This window comes from Typopeltis vanoorti, chromosome 13 (assembly GCF_054136105.1).
Source record: "Typopeltis vanoorti isolate ZY-2024b chromosome 13, IOZ_Tvanoo_1.0, whole genome shotgun sequence".
In the NCBI taxonomy this organism is placed as follows: domain Eukaryota; kingdom Metazoa; phylum Arthropoda; class Arachnida; order Uropygi; family Thelyphonidae; genus Typopeltis; species Typopeltis vanoorti.
Genome location: NC_143561.1, coordinates 62,818,651 through 62,844,586, shown reverse-complemented (window position 1 = coordinate 62,844,586; position 25,936 = coordinate 62,818,651). Strand labels below are relative to the sequence as shown.

Genomic DNA, 25,936 nt, shown 5'->3' with positions numbered 1-25,936 from the left:
AGTGACTTTCCTCTTTCATTTTATATGGGAAACCCCCCATATACAAATATCTGACAGCCTGTCACCAATCTTAACTCACTAGCCTGTTATCTGATCCCAACCATCTCAATTTATTTAACAGCTTGTGGTGTGAAGATATTATTATAATGATGGGTGACCTAAATGCAAAAGCAGGCTCAGAAAAAATCTCATTTTGCATGGGAAACCAAGGGCTTCAAATCAGAAATGAAAGAGGTGAAAGATTAATTCAATTCTGTGAAACCAATGACCTATTAATTGCCAACACACTGTTTAAACATCCTTCCAGAAGACTATATACATGGAAAAGCCTTGGGGACATCTAGAAACCAAACTGACTACATAATAATAAGCCAAAGATTCCAGAATGCAATAACACAAACAAAAACATATCCTGGAGCAGACATAGGATCAGACCACAACCCTGTGATTGCAAAAATCAAAATAACTCTTAAGATACCAAGCCAACCATTCATAAGAGAAACTTATAATTCAGACTCACTTAACAACCAAGAAGTTAAAGGCTGCTTTATAAAAGAATTCACAAAATCCCTTAACAAGTCTGACACCACAACTCACACAGAAAATAGAGCACCAATTGATGAAATTAACGTGAACTGGCAAACATTCAAGAATAGCATCAACAAAAAAGCAGTCAAAAATGCACTCCCACAATTAAAACGGAAAAGGAATAAACCTTGGATGAATGAAAAAATACTAATGTTGATGGAACAAAGAAAAAAGCTAAAGAACAAACTTGAATACAAAAGCATGAAAAAAGAAATAAAAAAAGAATGCAGGAAATTCAAAGAGGAATGGATTAAGAATAAATGTATAGATATAGAAAATCTTGATAGAAAACACAGAAGTAGATAAATGTATTCTTATTTTTAGAGGAACCTATGGCATAGTATAATTATTAAAAACAACATGTAAGTCCACAGTTCTTATTATATGAAGATTACCCTCCAGATATCGCAAAGATTTTTGAATTTGTTATCCATTCAGGTTATTTTAGTTGGAAAAACAAGTTCTACAAACAAGTTGAAGGTACTGCCATGAGTAGTCTTTTGTCTCCACCTTCGGCTAACTATTTTTTGAAACAATTCAAAGAGACTATATTTTCATCCATTCACCCTCAACCATCTCTTTGGTATCGTTATGTCGATGATGTTTTTGCCGTTTGGTCACATACTGAAGATGAGCTTTCCATCTTTCTACAACAGATAAATAGCCTTCATCCTCGTATCCAATTCACCATGGAAAAGGAAAATTCTGGTTATCATTTTTGGACATCCTGCTTACTCGAACTTCTTCTGGTACCTTATCTACAAGCGTCTTTCGAAAGCCCACATTTACTGGCAGATACATTCATAAAAAGTCTGCTCCATACATCTCAAAAATTTGGCATTTTTAAATCTCTAATTAATAGAGCACATAAAGTTTGCTCTTCTCCAGAAATCTTACAACAAGAACTTTCCATCATTAAAAAGTTAATGGAATCTAATAATTACCACCCTAATCAAATCCAACAGATAATTGAATCTTATGTTACTATTACTATTATTACGGGCAACTCCAGGGAGTCATTAGACTCATCGAGGGAGGCCCCAAATCATATTCATCACAACTATTTGACATTCATACAGTATCTATCATACCTCGCCTTAAACTCATTCACTGTCACAGCATCCACCACAGACTCAGGGAGCGCATTCCACTCATTCACTACTCTAAAAGTAAAGAACCCAGCTCTAACACCTTTACTAACCACACTTTTGCCCAGTTTCCATGGATGTCCCCTAGTCCTCCCACAACCAGCCCTGTTCTCAAAAATATCTTCTGAATTAATTTTATAGAAACCCTTCAGTAATTTGAATGTCTCAATCATATCTCCCCTCCTCCGCCTATCAACCAATTTTTGCAACCCACAAATCCTCAACCTGTTCTCATACGGTTCATTCCACAGACCTGCTATCATCTTGGTCACTCGCCTCTGGATCCTCTCCACCTCCTCCCCATCAAGAAGAAACCTAGGTGACCAAATCTGAGCACAGTAGTCTAGATGGGGTCTTATCAAGGCTCGATACAGAGGAACAATAACCTGCTTGTCTCTGCTTGTCAACGTATTCTTCAGCAACCAAGTGATTTGATGAGCTGTTTTGGTCACTTTTGCAATGTGTCCCCTAAATTTCAATTCCTTATCTACCAACACTCCTAAATCTCGTGCCTCATCAATTTCCTGGAGCACGGTTCCACCAATGCAGTAAACTGCCGCCAATCTTTTCACCCCAAAATGCATAACCTTATATTTTGCCACATTAAACTGACATCCATTCTCCTTAGCCCAGACCTCCAATCTATCCAAATCATCCTGCAAAATTTTGACATCATCTGCATTCACTATTGCCCTACCCAACTTCGCATCATCCGCAAACAAATGAACTGTTCCTCTCAGATCATTTCCTATATCATTTATGAACAAATTAAACAGCAGTGGTCCAAGAACAGATCCTTGTGGCACAAGGATCTGTTCTTGGACCAATGTTCCAATACATAAGGTTTCTTCAACAGTTCGCAGAGTTCCAATCCCCTACATTCCAGGAATCTCAGAACCTATAGGTAGAATTTTAAAAAAGTACCAACTGATTACCACTTATATTCCTATCAACAAAATTTCTTCCTTATTGCCTTCTACAAAAGATAAACTGTCATCTCTGTCTTTGGCTGGCATTTACCAAATTCCTTGTGAATGCGATGTTTCTTATTTTGGTCAAACTGGACGTTCTGTGGAAAAAAGAATTAAAGAACATCAATATTATATTGATTACAACAAACCTCAGAAGTCTGGTCAGGCACAACACAGTATTACCACTACCCATAATATCCAGTGAGATAAAATGGATATTCTCCTTCATAGATGCAGGTTCAAATATGAATGCCTCTTTAAAGAAAGTTGTGAAGCTTTTTTTACACCGACCGAATTTAAATCAAAATGATTGCCTCTCTCTCTCTCTCTCTCTCTCTAGAAGATCTGGGAGATTTTTATTTTATGTAATCATTAAAAAACTAATTATCTTAAATATTATTTATTAATTTCTTTCATTTCCTAGCTCACGACAACATTGTATTTTAATAGGTGATCCACCGAATGTTCGTTACTTGTATTCTATTCCTATCTGTTTGTAACACCGAAGATGTACTATTAGGTTTAGTATGAAATATCTACCTTATTTATTAATTAAAGTTATTACTGTGGACTTACGTGTTGTTTTAATAATAACAGAGAAACGTATGAAAAGATCAGAGAAATGACAAGCAGGACAAATACAGTAAATCATGCAAGTGTCATTAGAGACTCAAGAGACCATATTCTAATGGATAAAAATGAAATCATGGAAAGATGGATTGAATACACAAGGAAATTATACAAACAACAAAGAAATGATATTCCTGAACAGACTGATTTAGAAGGACCATCCATTTTACTCTGTGAAGTTGAAAATGCTGTCAGAAAACTAAAACCACATAAAGCTGCAGGAATAGATAATATCTTGGCTGAATGGTTGAGGGCTCTCGATGAAGGAGGACTGAAATTTCTAACAAAATTATGCAATAAAATATATGCGACTGGATTTCTACCCAAAGATATTAATCACTCAATTTTCATACCAATTCCCAAACAAACAAAAGCTACAAGATGTGAAGAGTTCAGGACAATCAGCCTCATCAGTCAAATATCAAAAGTCCTCCTATATTAACACAATAAAGAGCCAAGAGGCTATTTTTTTTCGGCGATGTAAATTAAGTTAAGGGGATAAAAAAATGCCTCGTTATTTCAAACCTGAATAAGAAACTCGAAGATTGAAATCTAAGCGTTTCATACCGAAGAACTTCTGGCAAGTCCAAGCATAAGTCAACACCTGGTAGTACAACACTAGGACAACTCGGAGCAAAGGTGGAGCAAGTTTTGATCACTGTCCTTAATATTTTCTCATAATGTAAAATGCAGCTCCTATGAGATGTATTACTGTTTGACATTATGAGGGAAAGTCACTACCCAGACCGGTTTCGACCTTTATTGAGGTCTCATCAGTGAGTAGGTAGACCTGGATAATATCAAAGTTTAAGTGAAAAGAACTTACATACTTTACTTAACGAATTGCCAGAAAGGTGTACCCATATATTATTACTATAATAAAGAGCCAAGAGGCTATTTTTTTTGGCACCGTAAATTAAGTTAAGGGGGATTATCCCCTTAACTTAATATTTGATATTATCCAGTTCTACCTACTCATTGATGAGACCTCAATAAAGGTCGAAACCGGTCTGGGTAGACTTTCCCTCATAATGTCAAACAGTAATACATCTCATAGGAGCTGCATTTTACATTATGAGAAAATATTAAGGACAGTGATCAAAACTTGCTCCACCTTTGCTCCAAGTTGTCTTAGTGTTGTACTACCAGGTGTTGACTTATGCTTGGACTCACCGGAAGTTCTTCGACATGAAATGTTTAGATTTCGATCTTCAAGTTTCTTATTCGGCTTTGAAATAATGAGGGATTTTTATCCAATTAACTTAGTCCTCCTATATGTTATTTTTGAAAGAAATAAAAGAAAAATAAACATAGAAATAAATGATACACAGAGTGGCTTCAAAGAAAATGTAGGTTCAAGAGAAGGTATTTTCAATGTCAGAACTATCATAGAAAGATATCTAGAAAAACTAAAAGATGTGTACCTCTGCTTCATAGATTACAAAAAGGCATTCGACAATGTTCAACATGAGCAATTAATTGAAATACTTTCAAAAATAGGCATGGATGGAAAAGACAAGAGGCTAATAACTAATCTTTACTGGGAACAGTCTGCATCTTTGAGAATAAATAGAGAGACCTCAGAAGAATTCCCAGTTCAGAAAGGTGTGAGACAAGGCTGTGTCTTTTCTCCGATTCTCTTTAACCTAAGAGAATCAGAGAAATTCATTCCAAAATTAATCAAATTAGTAACCTCAAAGGAATCACTGTAGGGGGAAGAAATATTAATAACCTAAGATATGCAGATGACACGATTCTTCTAGCTGAAAACAAATATAACCACAAAAACTCTTATAGATGGAACCCTCAAGTACAGCGAACAGTATGGCTCCAGTTTCAACTTTAAAAAAACAAAAGTCATGATAATTTCAAGAGAAAAGGAAATGCCAAAAATATGCATCAATATAAAAGGAAATAAATTAGAACAGGTGCAAACATACATATACCTCGAACTTCATGACAGAGAATGGCAGGACAGAAAATGAAATTAGATAAAGGATTGAAATTGCAAGGTCAACTTTCAACACTATGAAAAATCTACTGACATCTAGAGAATTAAATCTGAAAACAAGACTAAGAATCTCCAAATGCTACATATGGTCTACATTATTATATGGAGTAGAGACATACATGGACACTCTCCAATCTGAGTGAAAAAACTGGAAGCCTTTGAAATGTGGATGCTGTGAAGAATTATGAGGATATCATGGAAAGACAAAAAGACATATGAAGAGGTACTAGAGATGGTAGGCGTAAACAGGAGCCTGATGAAAGAAATTAAAAAGAGAAAAGTCAGCTATTATGGACATATTCTGAGACATAACTGCCTATAAAGGACACTTCTCAAAGAAACTGTTGAGGGAAAGAGAAGGAAGACAAAGACTGGAGTGGATGAAAAATATAGAAGACTGGACCTATCTCTCATATGAGGAATGCAGCAGAGAGGCGCAGAATAGGACACGGTGGAGACACATGGTAGTCAATCTCCTGGAAGGAGAAGACAACTGAGAGGACAGGAGGATGTGCAATCTATCAAAACATTTTGCAAAACTTGGTATAAAACTGTATATGCATTTCCCTTTTTAATTCATGCATCACCTTGTTATAGTACATAAACAAGTTTATAAAGCATGACTTCCCTTTAACAAACCAATGCAGACAATCATAGAAATTAATGAAACTGATCTCTCTAATACCTTATCCACAACTACAGATATACAGACTGGCCTATAACTGGTAGCCCCAGCCTTATCAGCATACCTTTATGCAATGGAACATATTTATCTTCTTTCCACTCCCTTGATACCTACACTGTTCGTAGACTTATTGAACAGGCATGCCAAAGTTACTGCAAACTCCCTGAAACACTCTCTTAATAAATTGGTGATATGTCATCAAACCTTATTTAATTTTTCATATACTTCTTGTTTGCTCACAATTAAGCCATCCTCTACACTTCAGGTTTTCATGATTTCACACTGATGAGGATTAAACACTAATGAAATGTTCATTGAATACTTCAACTAAGTCCTCTGCAGCAGTTATCATTCCACTATCTTCATCATCTTATCATAATCTTTCTTCCTTCTAGCTACATATTGGAAAACTCTGAGGTTTTTCTTGGCCTGATTTACTAATTTATGCTCATACTCAACTTTTGCTGTCCTTACCAGCTGAGTCACTTCCTGGCCTTCTCTTTACAGTCCTTATGCATAAATTGACTGCTATCATCAGTTATCTTGTGCCTCCACAGTACCCTTTTCATCCAGATTTAATGCTTAAACTTTTCATTCATCCATTTGACATCTACCTTATTCAGCCTTTTGACTTTCAGAATACATTTGAACACTGATGTTAAATATCTCTTGCCAGTTCCCAATTTGTATTTTACTTTTTTCCACTTAGCTCTTCATTTCATGTTATAGCTTCAAGCTGTCTCTGAAGCTTCTCATAATTGTTGGCCTTGTAGTTCCACATATATTGTTCCTCACAAGAAGTCTTCACATGGCTGCCCACCTCTCAGCTGATCACCTCATGGTCACTCTCACCAACTGGGAAGAAATGTGGCAACACCCCATTCACAATCACACCTTCTGATGTAATGATCAATCATCCAGTGTCCTTCTTTACATACTGTCTAAGGTAGTTCTCTCAATAACTCAACAAATTTATTTTTCCTAACCAAATGCTATCTCTTCATTACAAACTATATTTTCATAATTAAAATCCTTCCTAATAATACCCTTCCTCTGTTTGCTATCTGAAGTTATATGTTTCTTCATCACAACCCTCCACATTCTCTAGCCTGCAACAGCATCTGACTAAACATCTTTTTGTCAACTTTCATCCACTTTGTGCTGCCAACATAAATTGCCTTCTGTCATCAATCACATCCCTTCCCCACTTATTGTCCTTGTTATCCTCTTAGAAAACATCAGACCCTTCTATTCCCAGAAGATATCATCCAACCATGTTTCACTGATTCCAATTTTTGAGTGAATAAACTCAATGAAACAATTTAATCTCCCTTATTTCAATTTTTTCATATTAATTAATACGAAAGTTAATTATAGTTTTAAAATTAACTTTCGTATTATAATACATTTATGGTAAAAATACATAATTAGAAAACACTTTTTTTTCACTTTTTCCATTTCTTCATGCATTTGTTTGCAACAGACCAACTCACTGTTAACACCTTTGTAGTTCAGAAAAAATGAATCTTTCATTTCTTTCTATTTTGATTCAGAATCAAAGTTGTTACACAGCATTCCATTTCTTTGATGGCATTTCCTATTTACAAATAACTACAGACCGTATCATCATTCATGCTACGTGGCACCATGTATACATCATTTACATCTGCTAAATTATTATCCACACTTATTCAGCATAACCTATAAGTAATTATAGCATACATATATTTGTGGTTATATATTTCAAGTGTTTTTTCACCACACAATACTGCCTTTGATACTTCATATCAATTAACTATACAATATTAAGTTATTTGTTTTCTATAAAGCTAGTACTTTGCATAGTCCTTAGCAACCCAAAATTCTACTGTATACACAGAAATCTTAAGTTTTACATGGATGGTGACCCAGGTCTGGACTTGTGTTATGATATATATAGCAGCAGTTGGACTAATCACAGTTTAATTTGTTGTTTAAGGGTACTCCCAAAGCTATAATCCCCCCAAGTCTATGATTAAAAGGTGACAGACAAGAAAAATGTGTGTGTATGTGTATATTGTTAATTTACATTAGTATATAAAAAAATTAATTTATTTAATTCATGTATTTCAGCATTTTATTGATGAATACAATAATGAAATTACACACTTATCCTCAATATGAAATTACTGTATAAGCAGGAAGAACTTTCTCTCCAACTAACTGCAAAGACCAGACTGCTGTTGTTTATTTTTAGGCTCAATGTAGTATATGTTGTTAGCAGTCTTTGAATGTTATCAGTAACTGCTAAATGAAAGTTTGGAGTCAGTACAAGGAACAGAAAAACACTGTGCAAAGAATGGGCTCACCCAGCTTAAATATCTATACCTGCAGCCTTGTTTCCCAATTGATCCCAATGTAGTTAGTTCAGAATCTAACAGAAGCAAGCTTTCAAAAAATCTCTTTATCTGATATAAGTATTAGATTCAAGAAGTCACTGAGTGAGAGTGGTGCATCAAAACTGTATACAGTGAATTTAAGACTTCATTTGGAATGATATAGCATTTAAAATTTTAATACAAGTTACAAGTTTTTTTACAAGGTTAGCATATCCACTCTCCAACCAACAGTGGGTATAAATCCTGCTATGGGCATGAATGTTTTTGATCATCTTTAGGTGGGAGATGAATTTCATCGCCCAGTGTGAGACCACCAACATCCTATAATAAATTTAGTTTAATCCTTTATCCAAGTGTAAGCAAACAAAGTTTGCACCTAAACTATTTTCAGGACTGAGGCAACTCGTGGTAAAGGTGGACTAAGCTCTCATCACTTGTCTTAGTATCTCCCATAATGTAAAGCACATCTCCTTGCAGACATGTATAATGCTATGCATTAAGGGAAGGGCCACTACCCAGACCAGTTTCTAAGACAAGTGATGAGAGCTTAGTCCACCTTTACCATGAGTTGCCTCAGTCCTGAAGATACTTCAGGTGCAAACTATGTTTGCTTACACTTGGATAAAGGATTAAACTAAATTTATTATAGTCTAACCATGTGGAAAAAAACTTCCAACATCTTTCTCTAAATCCAAAGTAAATAATAAGGTGAGACACCTTTTGGCATTTCGTATAGATAAATATGACTTCTCCATTACTTCCGCCTTAGTATCACCATCTCCAGCTCCCACTGACAAGGCCTCAATAAAGGAGGTCGAAACCAGTCTGGGTAGTGGCCCTTCTCTTAATGCATAGCATTATACATGTCTGCAAGGAGATGTACTTTACATTATGGGAGATACTAAGACAAGTGATGAGAGCTTAGTCCACCTTTACCATAAGTTGCTTCAGTCCTGAAGATACTTCAGATGCAAACTTTGTTTGCTTACATATGGATAAAGGATTAAACTAAATTTATTATAGTCTAACCAAGTGGGAAAAAACTTCCAACATCTTTCTCTAAATCCAGAGTAATTTAATAATAAGGTCAGACACCTTTTGGCAACTCGTGTAGGTAAATATGACTTCTCCATTACTTCCACCTTAGAATCACCACCTCTGGGTCTGGCTCCCACTGACGAGACCTTAATAAAGGTTGAAACAGGTCTGGGTAATGGCCCTTCCATTAATGCATAGCATAGTCTGCAAGGAGATGCACTTTACATTATGGGAGATATTAAGACAAGTGATGAGAGCTTAGTCCACATTTACCATGAGTTGCCTAAGTCCTGAAGATACTTCAGGCGCAAACTTTGTTTGCTTACACTTGGATAAAGGATTAAACTAAATTTATTATAGTCTAACCAAGTGGGAAAAAACTTCCACCACCAACATCCTCTTTATTAAAGACCTGAAGTGGCTTGAAAAGTGGCATGTTTGGTCTCTAGAGTAGGGTTTTCTCGACCAGATATAAAAATATAAATATATATATATATATATATATATATATATATATATATATATATATATATAAAATATATATATATATATATATATATATATATATAAATATAATTATATATATATATATAAAATCAGTGAAGAGAAAAAAAAATTCCCGACCCAATCACAGTAAGAATGTACTATAGATACTACCTATAGTACTACCTCACACTCACACACACACACAAAAGCAGTTTAGTGATATAGTTGGTACATTAAAATGGAATTCAATTATATATTATGTATCTCGCAATAGATCTCAATAAATGACTAATTTGAACCATTTGTGTAGACTCACAGAATAATGAGTATTGTTGCTCTGTTTTAAAAATATGTTGGTAGTGAGAAGGGATCAGAGGTAGAGTGTCTTACTAAGCTGCACATAGAGCAACAAAATGATAGAACATAAGCATATTCAGGTGGTGGATGTATGAGTGTGCAGGTAGTATTACCTATCTCTCTCTCTACAAAGTGGAATCTCTCTACAAAGTAACTATTATTTTTAAGGAAATAACATATATAAAAATATTAACTATAAAAACTTTAATAAATACTTTCCTATATTTCAGTAATGTTACACTGCCATCAACAGGGATCACAAAAAACAATGCTATGTGCACATAGGCCTTAACACTGGGCAAATGAGGCTGAGGAAAGGCAACCAAGTTATGAGTAACCAATATATAAGCTCATCACCAAATTCTTGATATGTACCCTAAGGGGGTGTACAGGATATTTATGATAGTACCACATGAAAAAGTTATGCCATTACTAACTTCTGATCAACATTTTCCTCCAAATTAATCTGTTATCTTTCAAGATTCCAATATTATCAGATCTTATATTTCTGTCTTTTAAGCCACTTTTTATTATATTAATCCACCTACATCTTGGTCTCCCTCTGGGTTTTTTCCCTGACAACCTAGCAAAGAACACTTGTTTTGCTAATCTTTCCTTTCCCATTCCGTTTAAGTGACTATATCACCTGAGAGTAGCTCTACTAACACATTCCTGAATGCAATGGCAAGTTCTTTCCTAATATGCTCATTTTTAATGTGATAATGCCATTGATGCCATATGTTCACTCCACTAATCTTTCTGAGAACTCTCATATGAGAGGTCTCTCTCTCTCCAGTCTTTGGTCAAGCGTTTTATTTCTATCCCAGCCTCAGACCCACAAGTTAAAATTGGTTTGAACACCATCTTGTATACAGTTAATTTAGTCTTTTGACTAATTTCTTTCTTATTCCATATAAATTTATCCAGCTGACTTCCTAACATACCAACTTTACTACATACATATAAGCCTATTTACCAGAATTATTATTATCCACGGAAATTTCATCGCATGCAAGGCCCATCAATATGTCAAGCTGAAGATATCCTGACAACTGAATAGATCAGCCTTTTTTAAAACACTGCCAGAATAGTAACATTATCCCAAATTGTGAGAAATTGAAACACTAGTTTACTTCCCCATAAGCACTCTGCATTTACAGGTGCACCAGCTTTGCTCTTTTATAAGAAGGGATTGTCACTCGCATTTCCCTGGCCAACACTAATGAAGCTATCCGTGTATTAGAAGAGCAGCCTGACACAACACTGAGCATCATCCTTTGGACGATCCTTTCCTACATCTCGAACACTTCAGCAGACAAAGAATTTCAAAAAATAAGATGTTGGCACATCAAAAAAGATGAAAATCTATAAAAAAAAAAAAAAAAAAAAAAAATTCAGCTTCCAAGCCTCGACTACCTTTTAACACAGTAGTAAACTTATCATTCTTCATCTTGAAACTAGTGCATTTGCACATGGCCATAACTAGACACTAGCACCTAAAAAATTTACTGCAGAAGAAGAAATAATAATCAAAGTAGAACGAGGTATTCTCATGACTTCCCTACCACATTGCAGACAACATCAGACTGGATGTAGCCAATGTACTCAGTCATGCTTACCCACCAAAAAGCAACCTATTAAGAAAAGAATTTGAATCTGCAAAAAATTATAAACAATAACAGAATAGTAATTACCAAAGCAGATAAGGGAAATGGCACTGTAGTTTTAAACCATTTAGATAAGCTTGCCACCTTACTTCTAGATCATTCTGTCTACCTCCCTATAGACTATGATCTCACCAGTACACAGATCAGACCACTCCCATTGGCTTCTCAAAAATGTTACCCTGTGGAAGTCACAAACAAACTAAAATCTTATAACTCTAGATCTAGCCCTCTCACCCCAGATATATGGACACTACCAAAAATCTATAAAACAAAATGTGATATTACATCCCATTGTGGATGGCACTGATTTACCCACATACAAATTAGCCAAACATTTAGCCAACATGATTACACAATATACTGGCAATACAAATTAACACAAAAAAAACTTAGCCCACTTTAAAGTCAGTATAGAAAACCTCACACTCCAACACAATGGTCAGTTTTGATGTTTCCACTTTATTCATTAATGTCCCACTCAAAGATACCTTAGAATTCATCCAAGCCATATCGCCTCCCAATATCTCAGCCCTGTTTCAGTTCCCCCTGAACTCAGGCTATTTCGTTTGGCAAGGAAACATACAAACAGATAAAGAGACAGCAATGAGTTCTTCACTTTTTCCATTCCTTGACAACTATTTTACAGAGACCTTTGAAGAAAAACTTTAAACTCTGCTTCATATAAGCTCACTGAATATGCTGGCTATAATGCACACTCCACAATTTCTTAACATATCTAAACAATCAACACCCCAGGATCCAGTTTACCTTAGAAAAGAAAAACAACAACAGTCTCCCATTCCTAGACACTCTGATTACATGCCAGCTGTTTACAGAAAACCTACACATACATGGATACATTCACCAGCAGTCACCTCCCCCAACAACATGGGATTATAAATGGCATTTATTTAATTGATTAATTTTGCCCTATATAACAGGACAAAAGTAATCAGTTCTGATAACAGTACTCCAACTATTGAATTTGACCATATTCTCAACACTAACTTAGTCAATAGCTGAAATCCCGCAAAAATATTAAAACCCTGTAACTGCAACTCTCCCTCCCCTCGCCCACTCTTCAGAGCAGAGATTACTCAAGATCTATCACCATTCCATATATCTGGGGCACATCCAAAGAATTATCAAAAATCCTAAGGAAATACAACCTTACAACCACTTACAGACCATATAAAAAATTCACATCTCATATCTGCTCCACCAAAGACCAGGCACATTCCCTAGACTCTACCAGATCCCTTGCAGTTGCAAACTGTCCTACTATGGCCAAACATTCAAGACAGCCAATATCAGAATTTCTAAACACAAGGACTACATTTGGTTCCACCAATACAGCCACTCAGGACTTACCGACCATGCTTTTGATACTACCACAGAATATGCTGAACACTATTGCACAGCAGCAAATACAAATATGAAAGGCTATTCTCTGAATCTGCCTCAGCCCTGAAAAACTTTCCAAACCTCAACAAATTTATGCGCATGAGACTGCCCAAAATTTGGGAAGCATTCATCATGGGAACTTCAGCCCAATGACCAAGACTACCCAATTTAGCCCACTAGGGGGGTGCCATTCAGGACTCTAGGCCTGACTTCGAATGCCTTTCTTCAGCCTCATTTGTCCAGTGTTAGTGCTTGTGCACACGTATCATTGTTTTTTTGTGATCCATGGATGATAGCAATGTAATGTGGTCAAAATATAGGAAAGTATTAAAGTTTTTATAATTAATATTTTAATATATTAATAATTAATATATGTTGTTATTTTGTGAAAAATAACAGTTACGAGTAACAACATATAAGTCTGTTTACCAAAATTCTCTATAAAGCGTTCTAAGCAGGACTTATACAAGCATACTAGCGAAGATGCTAAGAAAAATTGTTGAATAGAAATATGGAGAACAAGCTAGGTTCAGCCAAATGGAGACTGTCAGAATTGGTTTAGAAATCCTGGGAATATAAGAAGAATCTGTAGTACATCTTAAAAAAAAGCATACATGACATGGTTCCAAGAGAAACACAATAGACAACCACAGTGAAGTGTGAGCAAAGGATGCAACATTGCCTCAACTGTTAATCATCATCATCATCTGCATTGACCACATCACGAACAATAGCATTGTGATACCTGATATCAAAAGTGTCGATATCAATCTACAATTTTGCCCATCATGTTTATTTGCTAAGGCATTTTGTTGTCACCAGCAACATATCCAGTAGGTCTGTAACAACACTTCACTATATGAGGTATAATGAAGTGTTAGATCCATCTCGCACCAGATGCCTTCAAACTCACTGCCACATAGAAAATTGTTACTAGTTTGTAATTGTAGATTTCTCCCCTAACAAGACTGAAAGCATTCAATATCAGTAGCACATTCTCTCTTCTCTTATTCTATCCTTCCTAAAAGGACTGTACCCTTTACACTTAACACCAGTTAATATATCTTCCTCTGATTGCCATTTTTCACTAATGCCTATAATCTGAGGCTCCAACATATTCATCAAGGCAACAAACTCTACCCCTTTGTATCTAAATACTTCTGGCATTTGTGTATAGACATAATAAGTTACTTTTTTTTTTTTTTGTATACTCACTTCTGCAGTCTACATGACCAAGTTGGGCAACTTGAAGATTTCTATTCTTATTTAATGCCTTAATATGCAGCCATCCTTACATATGCTTAGTAAGTCTCAACTAGATGAACACACAATTGATTTCTTCTCAATCATTTTCATTATAATGCACATTCCTATTATTAAATAATTACATAACCTGGTCTCTCTCTATCATGCAGGTTCTCACTATTCTTCCCATCGTAACTAGTTTCTCTGACTCTGTGTTAGCTTTCATACCTATTAATAATTTCTCCAGAAACCTGATATCAAATGCATTCAAGTGTAGACCATTCCTCGTATATAAATCCACTCTTTCCTAAAACTCACTTCACATTTCCAAATACTCACAACCATTCTTTCTCCAAACACACATTAGTCATTTGTTCCTACCATCTCTTTTCTCTTCTGCTTTTCAATTACATTTGTTAACTTTCAGATTTAGCATCTGAAAAACTCCATGTAGTAATGCTGTTATCAATTACATTTTTATACATATTTCTCCATACCATATAATTTCTTTCTTTTTATTATCAGCATTACCTATCTAATTATTGCTATGCAATTTTTTACCTGATTAGTACTTTTTTGTTTATCTTATTTGCTGCTTATTATTATTCCTGATACCTCCAAGGAGTCCGAAGACTCATCGCGGGAGGACATCTTCAACTGTCTCTACACCTTACCTCTACTACCAATCCACGCCATCTACCGCCCACCTCCAACACCACCACAACTAGTAATTTTTGTCTGTAAATTGCGTGTGTTCTGAAGGGTCGATTTGTATGTATGCGGGATGAAAAACCCAAGTTTCCGGGAGAAAAAACCCTGCTACCACCGTATGAGATCGGCTAACTCACCATCGATTGAAATCGACCAGATAAAAATTCCTCCCGTCGCGACGAGAATCGAACTTAGGCCTATTCCAATCAAAGGGCGCAATGTACCGTCGTTCTTCCAATTGCGCTACGGAGGTGCTTATCTTTCATGTCCTTCCAAAGCCCCTCTAATAGCTTTTCAACTTTTCCAATTTCCTCGTCATTCTAATAATTTGCTTTAGTCTAGATATTTCCAAAGTTGATTCATATTCTAAATCCTTGTTAGTTTCTGATATGGTATGATTTTATTCATTAGGGGAATCACTGTTAACAATTTTACTAGCATTCCTCTTTGCTGCAGCTCTCTGTTGTTACTGCAAGATTTTAGTGCTAATTTATGGTATTAATTGAATATTAACAGTATTCCAATAAAATATTAGGAAATATATCAAATACTATAAACATACAAAATTCAGCAGTAATATGATAATAAAACTAATTATTCCAAGATAATAACAGATAAAAATCACTAATTTCATAGGAGAGTTTTAAACATGTTGACCTTTCACTCCATAGATCAATCATATTCACATATATATACAAAAATAAAGTTAATTATCAATAGTACATGTCATTAAAAGCAATGGATTAGAGCTACCCTTAGATTTAATTTCCACTACCTAAGTAACAATTTTAAAACGCAGTACTAAATTTGCTGTAGGTTCAAACAAATGAAACAAATATAACACAAATATGACATTATTATTGATTCATCATTAATTACTTTTTAGTTTTTTAAAGCATGAAAAACATACTCTGTCAAAGATTGTGGATGTAATAAAACTGGCATCATATTATCATGATCAACATTTGAACTACTTTGCTGAATACTCATTTTATCTTTCTGTCTGTTATGTCCCAGTTTCAAATTACAACGTTCATCAATATTTTCCACACGTGACAATTGTCCATAGTTACTTCTTTCAGCCAAAAACCTAAAATGAATTTCACAAACATATAAACAAACACAGCAAATATGAAGGACAGTTAATGAGAGAAAAAAAAAAAAAAGCAGTAGTATATTAAAATAAATAAATGTTAATAACAGAATAAAATAAAACAGCTTTATTTATTTAAACACAGCAGGTTAAATTTCAAATGAGTCATCACTTTCTATATTATACTGAAATTGGTAACTTTAAGCTGGGACAAAGGTCTTCATTTGCATTCTATTCAAAATTCCACCCACTATCCTGGACTTGATTATTCATGAGTTCTTGTGTTAATGGGGGGGGGGGGGGGGGGGAATCACCCTGTAGCACACAGTATGAGGCAAAATCTACATTTGTTTTCCGATTACACAACAGCTCACAATAGCAGCAGAACAAATATCAACGTATATCAAAGTCTGGCTTTAGTAGAGAAATGCAAAATATTTGCCTCTTATACTAATGGACAGTTATTCCTTCTTAGCACCTTCGTATGCCACATCTAAGTGCCACCATTGCATCACCTAAAAAAAAAAAAAGATGCTGCTGACATTTCCACTTCCAAATCAGACCAGCTTGTAGACTCCAGAAGGAAGAGAAGATATGGTATCAAAGACTGATAAGGGTTCTTTGCATCCTAGATGATATTCATACCCAGGTCTTTCCAATTATAAGGATCCATCAAAACTAACTGAGCTATGAATTCTCTGAAAAGCATGAATAAAGAAGTTATTATCCTTCTTTATAAAGTATGATGCTACCATATCTTGACTACTGTGCATAGATTTGAAAACCTATGTGTTGAGGTTGATAGGGTTTCTTGACAATGAGTAAATGGTGGAAAGGATTCAAAAGTTCTTGACCAGAATGGCACCTGCTCTGCAGAGTGTGCCTATGAGGATAAAGTGAAAGTTTATAGATTAGGTAGTTTAGCTGATAGGCAGAATAGATGGGAGATGATAGAAACATAAGTTAATGAAGAGTTTTATAAAGTAGATGCTGAACAGTTTAATACACAACAGGATGAAAGTGAACAAGGGGTCATGCTTGCAAGTTGTGTAGGAGTGCAGATAGTAGAGTGTGAGTCCTAGATTTTTTGCATTGAGAGTGGAGAATGAGTGGAATGGGTTGACAGCGGTAATGGAATGCTTTGTCAGTTTAGATCAGCCAATTTAAGAGAAGTATGATAGGTAGGTACTGCATGAATAATGGTTAGTTAGTTAGTATAGGCCTCTCAATGATGAATTCAATTTATGTAACAGATTTGTTACTTGACAAATATCAAGTAACAAATCTGTTACATAAATTGGACCAAATGGAGGTGAGTATGAAGTTTGTGACACAACAAACAGGTGAACAGTGTGCAACAGGAGCACCTGATTAATCTGTATTTAATCTGTTTTGTTTAAATATTGGATTACCATTAGGTGGGCAGTACTTTTTAAATCTGTTAATCTTTCCTAATTCATGTTTTTTTTTTCCTTTCTTTCTCAGCTAGGAAAATAATGACCATTTTGGTATTTCACCACGAGTTTTGAAAGGATGAGCTAAGGAACTGACAGTGCCTTTGACCTGTCTTTTCAATGAAAATCTGGCTGCGGGAAAGGTGCCCATGGAATGGAAGGAAGGTAAGATAGTGCCATTGCATAAGGGCGGTAGCAGACTAGAAGTGTCTAATTATAGACCAGTTTGTGTGTCCTCATTAGTTAGTAAGATCTTGGAGACAGTAGTGAGGGACCGTATACAGCATTAGGCAGATGAGGGTAATGTTATCTGTGAGAGTCAACATGGATTTGTGAAGGGGCGCTCTTGTTTTAGCAATATGCTAGCCTTTCATGATAAAGTTACAAGAGCATTAGATGAGGGAAGGGCATAACCTGCCATTTTCCTAGACTAAGAAAAGGCATTTGACATGGTGCGACATGATAAGCTGATATTCAAGTTGCAGCACATGGGTCTGGATGTCAGAGTGGTCAACTGGATTCAGGATTGGCTTCTGATATTTCTATTCTTCATACACAACTCTCTGATAGATCAGAGAGTTGTGTATGGTGGAGCAGTATCAAAGAGGAAGGTTACAAGTGGTGTTCCACAGGGCTCAGTGCCGGGACCTATATTGTTTAACCTTTATATCAATGACATTGTCTGTGGATTGCAAGGGAATATTCAGTTGTTTGCGGATGATGCAAAGCTGAGAAGGGTTATTAGTAATAGTGAAGATGTGGTAGCCCTGCAAGAGGATTTGAATAAGCTAGACAGATGGGCAATTAATGAATGGGGTGTCAGTTTAATGCAGCAAAATGTAAGGTTTTGAGGTACATCGATGGGACGCTGCATACTCTATGGGAGGAGTTAAACTGGAGGAAGTAGGGGAGACAAGAGATCTGGGGTTGATGATTGATAGAGAACTGAAATTTAGGGGACATATTGTAAACATAGTGAAGGTAACACAGAGGATTGCGGCAATAATGAGAAGGACACTGACCTGCAGAGATAAAATGGTTATCATTCCGTTGTTTAAGACTCTGATCAGACCACACTTAGACTACTGTTCTCAGATCTGGTCCCCGGGATTTGAAGGGGATAAATTAACTGTGGAAAGGGTACAAAGGCAGATAACAAAGATGGTCAGGACTGTACAATGTTAGTTATGAGGATCGGCTGAGGGCGTGTGGACTGCAGAGTTTGGTAGATAGAAGAAGGAGAGGCGATATGATAGAGACTTTTAAACTGTTGAGAGGTGGTTACAGGGTTGACACTGGGGAGTTCCTTCGCTTGGGTGAAGAGCAGGAAAGAGTCATTACAAGGGGCCATCCCTGGAAGTTATGAAAGGAAACTGTGAGAAAGAGGGTGAGGAGTGGTTTCTTTGCATGGAGGGTCGTTGAACTATGGAATGCATTGCCTGATGGAGTGGTGAGAGCCAAAATGGTCAATGCATTTAAGGAGTGGTATGATAGACTTTGTGTTTCCTGGGAGGAACCTCCCTCGATGAGTTCTTGATAGACTTGTGTTTCTTAGAAAAGACCTCCCACGATGAATCTTTTGACTTCATGAAGGCCTAAATAATAATAATTATTATCATACATTAGCTACTAAGGTGGTACTTTTTAGAATTTCTATTACTGTTTGAGTACCATTCTGCAATTGCATACTAATGATGCCTATGAAACTTGGGAAAAAATTCTACAAATAAATAAGTTTTAATGCAAGTTTTCTGCCATTTATAGTTTTTTGTTAGTATTAATTTGTATGTTTACGGAGAATATAGTAATAATAATAAAAACAATATATGACTGTATACCTTCACTAAACAGGACATTCTCTTGAGAAGAGCCAAAAGAGCATAAAATTTGAGCACTTATTCAAAGAATGCTGAAGTGCTACTATGTTGTCCTAATTTCAACCAGAATGATGGAAAAAATTTCAAGAGACATACAAGGCATGTGCTAGTGGCTTGTATTTTTTTTTTTTTTTGAAATCCATTGTTGTTAATCTATCTTTCTGAATTGTTAGTTACATAACATCTAAAAGTTTCATATTGAAATATTGGTTTATATAGTCCATTAATAAACTATCTGTGTGGTCATATATTGTGTTTTCTATATCATAAGTGCCTGAAAACAGTATATTAATAATAATAATAAAAAAAACAGTATATTAATAATACAGGTTCTTGCTTATGATGCCAAACTGGAGAGGGCAGGTAAATATAGGTGATCCTGATGATCCTAAATATGCTGTTAATGGGGGCAGTGGGTTTGCTCCAGTTTAATGTGGCAAGTGTAAAGTTATACATGTTTGCAAATGAATATTGCATTGGAACGGTGATATTGCAAGAGATAGATGATGCTAGGGATTTGGGGTTAGTGGCAGATGGGAAGATGTCATTCAGTGATATACTGAATAAAAAAGTAGGCAGATTATTATAAAGGATCACTTGTATGTTGAAACCCACACTGGTGTTTTCAACAAACTGTCCCCTCTTGATAAAGTTTTGATATGACTGCATCCAAACTACTTGCTCAAATTCGATAATCATCTCAGTTCTCTAAGGATAAGAAAGTGATAAAAAGGAGATTCAGAGGTACATAACTATGATGGTGACAAGTTTGTAGAATAAGGACAGACCATTGTTTCCTGGGTTACTGAGAGATAACATGAGTTATAAACAGTTATAAAACTTATATGTGCCAGTAGGGTTTTATAGCAAGGGATGCATAAGAAATTTTTCAATATATGGTGAAATTCAATGTATGGTACAGCAATGGCAGCAAACAAGTCATTGTTGTGCAATTTGAATTTAAGTGATTTTGTACACTGCAGTGTGTGTGTGTAAGAAGTATTCATTGCAAAAGTTAATGGATATATGGAAGGACAGTGAAACTGATGAGTGACTGTATTAAGTGTTTTGAAAGTGCGTGCCGGTTAGGTGGTGAGGATGAAGCAAATGTTAGTGGAGTAAGTAGTATCGACGGCATAATGGAAAATGATAATTTAAGAATTAATGTAGAATTTGCATTGGTGGGAAATGCAGGAGAACAAGAACATACTGAAGTGCAAATTCAGGAAAACTTAAGCAGTTAGGGTGGATGTAGGTGAGTGTGTGTGTGTGAAGGCACCCATGATGTGAATGAGTGAGAATAACCAACATGTGAAGAATCTAGTCTTTCAAGCAAAAATATTGAATATGGTAGTCAATTCAGGAAGTAAAAGTGGTTGGGAAACTAAATGGCCAGTGCAGTTTCTATATACTAATGCCAGAAGTATCAGGAACAAGAAGATTTTGGCAGTGGTTAGTGCAACCTCACCAAAAGTTATAGGCATTAGAGAGACTTGGCTAACAGCAGATGTTGCAGTTACAATGGGAATGAGAAGGGTTTTAGTATTTTCAAAGAAGAGATGTTAGTATTTTCAGAATGGGAGAGATGGTTCTGCTGATGACAGCAGATGAAATGCAGCCAAAAAGAATAGCAGATAGGTAGAAGAATGGCTGTTCATTTCAAGCAGTCTCATGTAAGATCACGGGCAATAAGATAAAATTAAGGTTGCTTGCAGCTATAAGCCAGATGAGGGGGGGGGGGAATCCGGGGATGATCTTAAAGACATTCATTCATTAGCAAATTAATACAATCAGTGCAGGTTGATTGAGTGATTATACAGCTACTGAGAGTACTATTTGAGGCAACATGTGATGGAGGGGGACTGGGTGCAAGAGCACTGGACCTGGTCACAGAAGAGCTACCCATAACCAAGGTGGCCACATTGAGGAAAGTGACCGTGCGATCATGACTAGAGAGAGAGAGAGAGATTGCATGAGAGCTTGAAGCTGTGCAATGGCATAAAGTTCTGCAATGGCATCCAGAAGAAGCAATATTAAATTGTATACCTAAGGTAATGGATGAGTAATATCATTAAGCATGAGATGCAAAAAAAGAAATTATTCTGGTGAGTATATAAGAAGAAAGGTGACTAGCAAGCTCACAAATAGCACAAATGTCATGCAAGAAAGGTAACCAGCATGGTAAGGAAGGCAGAATCAGATTACAAGAACAAGATTACTAGACAAGCAGGCCAAAGGAAATCCTACAGAGTTATTTTGGTACATGGCAAAGAAGAGGAAGAATAACCTTAATGAGTGCTGATGGTCATGAGGTAACAGAAGCAGATAAAATAGTTAAGTTACTGATTGGCCACTTTGTAAGGGTACATTCTACAAGTGAGGTTAATGCTGTGACAAATGTGGGAACAGATGTGGATGAATTGAAGGTTCTTAGGATATTGTAGATCTCAATGTAACTACAACTGTGGGATTAGCTGACATATCAGCTTGCATTTTACAGAAATTTGGAAGGGAACTGGCATTGTCTCTGACTAGGCTCTTTAATTTAAGTCTCAGCTCTTGTAGGGTACCAAGGAAGTGGAAAGAGGGCAAAATAATTCTCTTGTATAAGTGTGGTTCTAAGACTGCAGTAGCAAATTAAAGACAATCAGTATTTCAGGCATGGTGGTAAAAGTACTGGAAAATTAGTCAAAAACAAAATTCAAGAATGGGTGGATAAGAATAAAATAACAATACTCTGTGAGGGCCAACCTGGTTTTGTGAAGGGTTGTTAATGCCTTATTAATTTAGTAACTTTTTATAATAGAGTGACAGTTGATGTGGATAGAAGAAATAGTTACATGATGATTTGCTGGATTTTGCAAAGGTAATTAACTGAATACCATGGAACTCTGTTAAGCAAATTATGACAAATGGGTATGGATATGACATTGATTATGTGGATAAGATGGTGGCTGCTGGACAGATATTAAAATGTGGTATATGGAGGAGAAAAATCCCAGAGAAAGCAGGTGAAAGTGGTGTGTTGCAAGGTTCAGTGATAAGACCACTACTGTTTAATTTGTACATAAATGATACATAAAATAATCTGAAGGAAATATCCAGTTGCTTGTTGATGATGCAATAGTGGGCACAGTAAGAGTTAATCAAGATGATGTGGAAATCTTGCAGGATGATTCAAATAGGCTATAAGTATGGACAAAATATAATGGCTGTCAGTTTAATGTAAAGAGTAAAGTTATGCATTTTGTGATAAATAGATTACAAGCCATGTATCACATACACTTGCAAATAACATTTCATGGGGGAGAGCAATACAAAAAAACAACAACAACAAAAAAAAAAAACAGATGGAACTGTACTCCAGAAAATAGATGCGGCTAAGCATTTAGGATTGGTGATAATAGTAGATGAAGAGTTGAAGTTCAGAGTACATACTGCCAAGGTTATTCATAAGATTATTTGGCTACTGAAAGAACGCGCTAACAAACAGAGATAAGGAAGTTGTTAATCCTCTTATAAGGACATACATCCACAACTGGATTACTGTGCTCGGGTCTGGTCTCCTAGGTTTCTTGAGGATGAGGAAGTGGTGGAGAGGATTCAGAAGCAAGTGACCAACATGGTGAGTGGTCTGTGGAATGTTCCCTGTGAGGATAGATTGAGGGTGTGTGGATTGTAGTTAGTTGATAGGTAGGCAAAAAAAGAGGGATATGATAGAAACCTCTAGTCCAGTTCTAAATTTAGAACTGGACTAGAGGGTGTAAAATAATATCCCTGGAAATTGAGCAAAGGTGCAGTTAGTAGGGGTGTAAGGACTAGATTTTTTGCTTCGAGAGTGCTATTAATGGGTTCAAGGAGAGGTATGATAGATTGTGTGGTTAGTTTGGGTCTCCCGCAATGTCTTTGGACTCCACAGATGTGCCTGTACAATAATAATAATAATTCTTATTGTCAAATTTCATTTTCATCAGTCTTCTATGACCTTTTGGGTTTATAGTTCATACCTTCCTAGGTATTATATCATATGCCATTTGCTCTAGATGCTCTTTCCAGCTTCTGTAATTTTTTATGGTTTCCATTATTGGTGTATTGTTTGGTTCTTTCAGTGTGTATTCATTTCTCTTTTTGTCTAGTCTCATGTAACTTGTTGTTCATCTCACATATTTCATTTCTGCTGCAAAGATTCCTTTCCTTCTCTTTCCATGCTTCACTGCCACATGTTAGTTTTGATAAAATATTATACATTATTAGTTTGCTCTTTTTGTTAAGTATTGTTGACCTTAATGTTTTGTTTATTCTTCGATTTACTTTTGAAGTAAATATTTATTAATTTTGTTAGAAATGTTTTAATCTTCATTGTTACTTAATTTACAGCCCAAATGATTCAAACTGTTGACTTGTTCAATTATTTTATTATATATTACTATCGTAGTTCGGATGGCCATTTTTCCTTTGAATGCCATAGTTGAAGGGTTTTTTTTTTAATTAAAAATTTTTTTTTTTTTTTTTTATTGAGAGACTGATATATTGTTTTATTATGAAATTCAGTTTATATACAGTTCTTTGTAGAGTGTACTCAGTTTTCAAATATCACTTGGTCATCTGCAAAGAGTTATCTAATATGAAATTATTTTCTATAGGAATTCCTTATTTGTAATGAAAGTGTTGGAATATACATATGAATGAAATAATCAAAGAATTATTCTTTGATTATTTCATTCATATGTATATTCCAACACTTTCATTTCACATATTTATCTATAGGATTTTAATGTTTGTACTGTATTTTTGTTTCACATGCATAACTTAGCAGGCTACAGTTTTGTAGATTTTTTAGATATTTATTTTTCCTTATAATTAAATTTAAACATCCTGATTAACCTTCAGGAATTATCTTTTATTATTACTATTATTATTAAGAGAGACCTCCAGAGAGCCAGACTCATCAAGCAAGGCCATATACAATCTGTACAAGCTGTCATACCTTTTCTTGAATTCATTCACATTACCTGTGCTCAAAACCTCCAAAGATAATCCATTCCAAACTCTCACCTCAATCTTCAATAAAATGAAAAATTTCATCTATTGGGATCCTATATGACCCTTTCAGAAATCTGTATGTTAATCATATCACCACTTATTTTCTACTTTGTCTGCAATCTACAAATTCCCAATCAGTCTTCATAATCATGTAATTGGTTATTTCACAATCTTGATATTATTTTTAACGACATTCTCCTTTGTACTCTCTTTCTCTCCAGTGTATCAGAATCACCACTGAAACCAGGCCTGAAATGAATGTTGACATAGAAAGATGAAGTCTTATACAGGCAAAATGACTTCATCTTTCTATGTCAACATTCATTTCAACACTGCAATTATCCTCTGAGCTATATTTGCAATCTTTGCCTTCTACTCTTTTTTCATCCACCAAACTCTGTAATTTGCATTCCTTCTACCACTCTCCATAGCCAACATTCCTGAGTCCTGATATCATCTTATTCAGTCATCTCTGGACCCTCTCCAACGTTTCCACAACACACACACTGAAAACTAGGTGGCCAAATTTGAGCACAATAGTCCAAGTGTGATCAGACCAGCTTCATACAGTTGCACAACTACCTCGTTATCTCTACATGTCAGTGTACTTCTTATCATAGCAGCACTGTGATGTGCAGTCTTTGAAATACTTGCAATATGCTCTCTTAAACTTCAGTCTGCTGTCAATCATCACTCCTAGATCTCGAATCTCATCCACTTCCTGTGGTATAGTGCCATCAATATAGTACACAGCCTTATATTTCAGCATCTCAAAATACCATATCTTGCACCTATTAATGTTAAAACTACAATCCTACTGCTTTATTATTGTTTATTATGGTTTCAGGGCAGTTCGTCCAATCAAAATCTAATCCATTCCCTCAATTTCATCCATTATTTTTCTTGTCCAGTAGGACATTTCATCCAATCTTATTCGTTCAATTGAAAATAACTTGACGAAATGCACTGAAAGCACCTAGGTTTGAAGTTATTCATCCAATCCTACTACTTTTTCTCATCCAGTAGGACATTTTGTCCAATCTTATTCATCCAGTCCTATTTGTCCAATTATTCATATTAGTCCAAGGAGTTATAAGTAACTTGTGATCATTAATAATAGTTAGTTGAGTTGACAGAAAAATGGTCCACC

At 35.6% G+C, this 25,936-nt stretch overlaps 1 protein-coding gene across 1 annotated transcript in view; it reads right to left on the bottom strand.

The window, feature by feature from the left end:
• The window catches only part of LOC150100219 (telomerase protein component 1-like), a 1,179,105-nt gene that overhangs the window by 723,182 nt on the left and 429,987 nt on the right, over positions 1-25,936 (bottom strand). Inside the window, exon 18 of the mRNA XM_090402391.1 lies at positions 16,230-16,409. Coding sequence (XP_090258517.1) covers positions 16,230-16,409 — 180 coding nt within the window. The remainder of the gene's footprint in view (positions 1-16,229; positions 16,410-25,936) is intronic.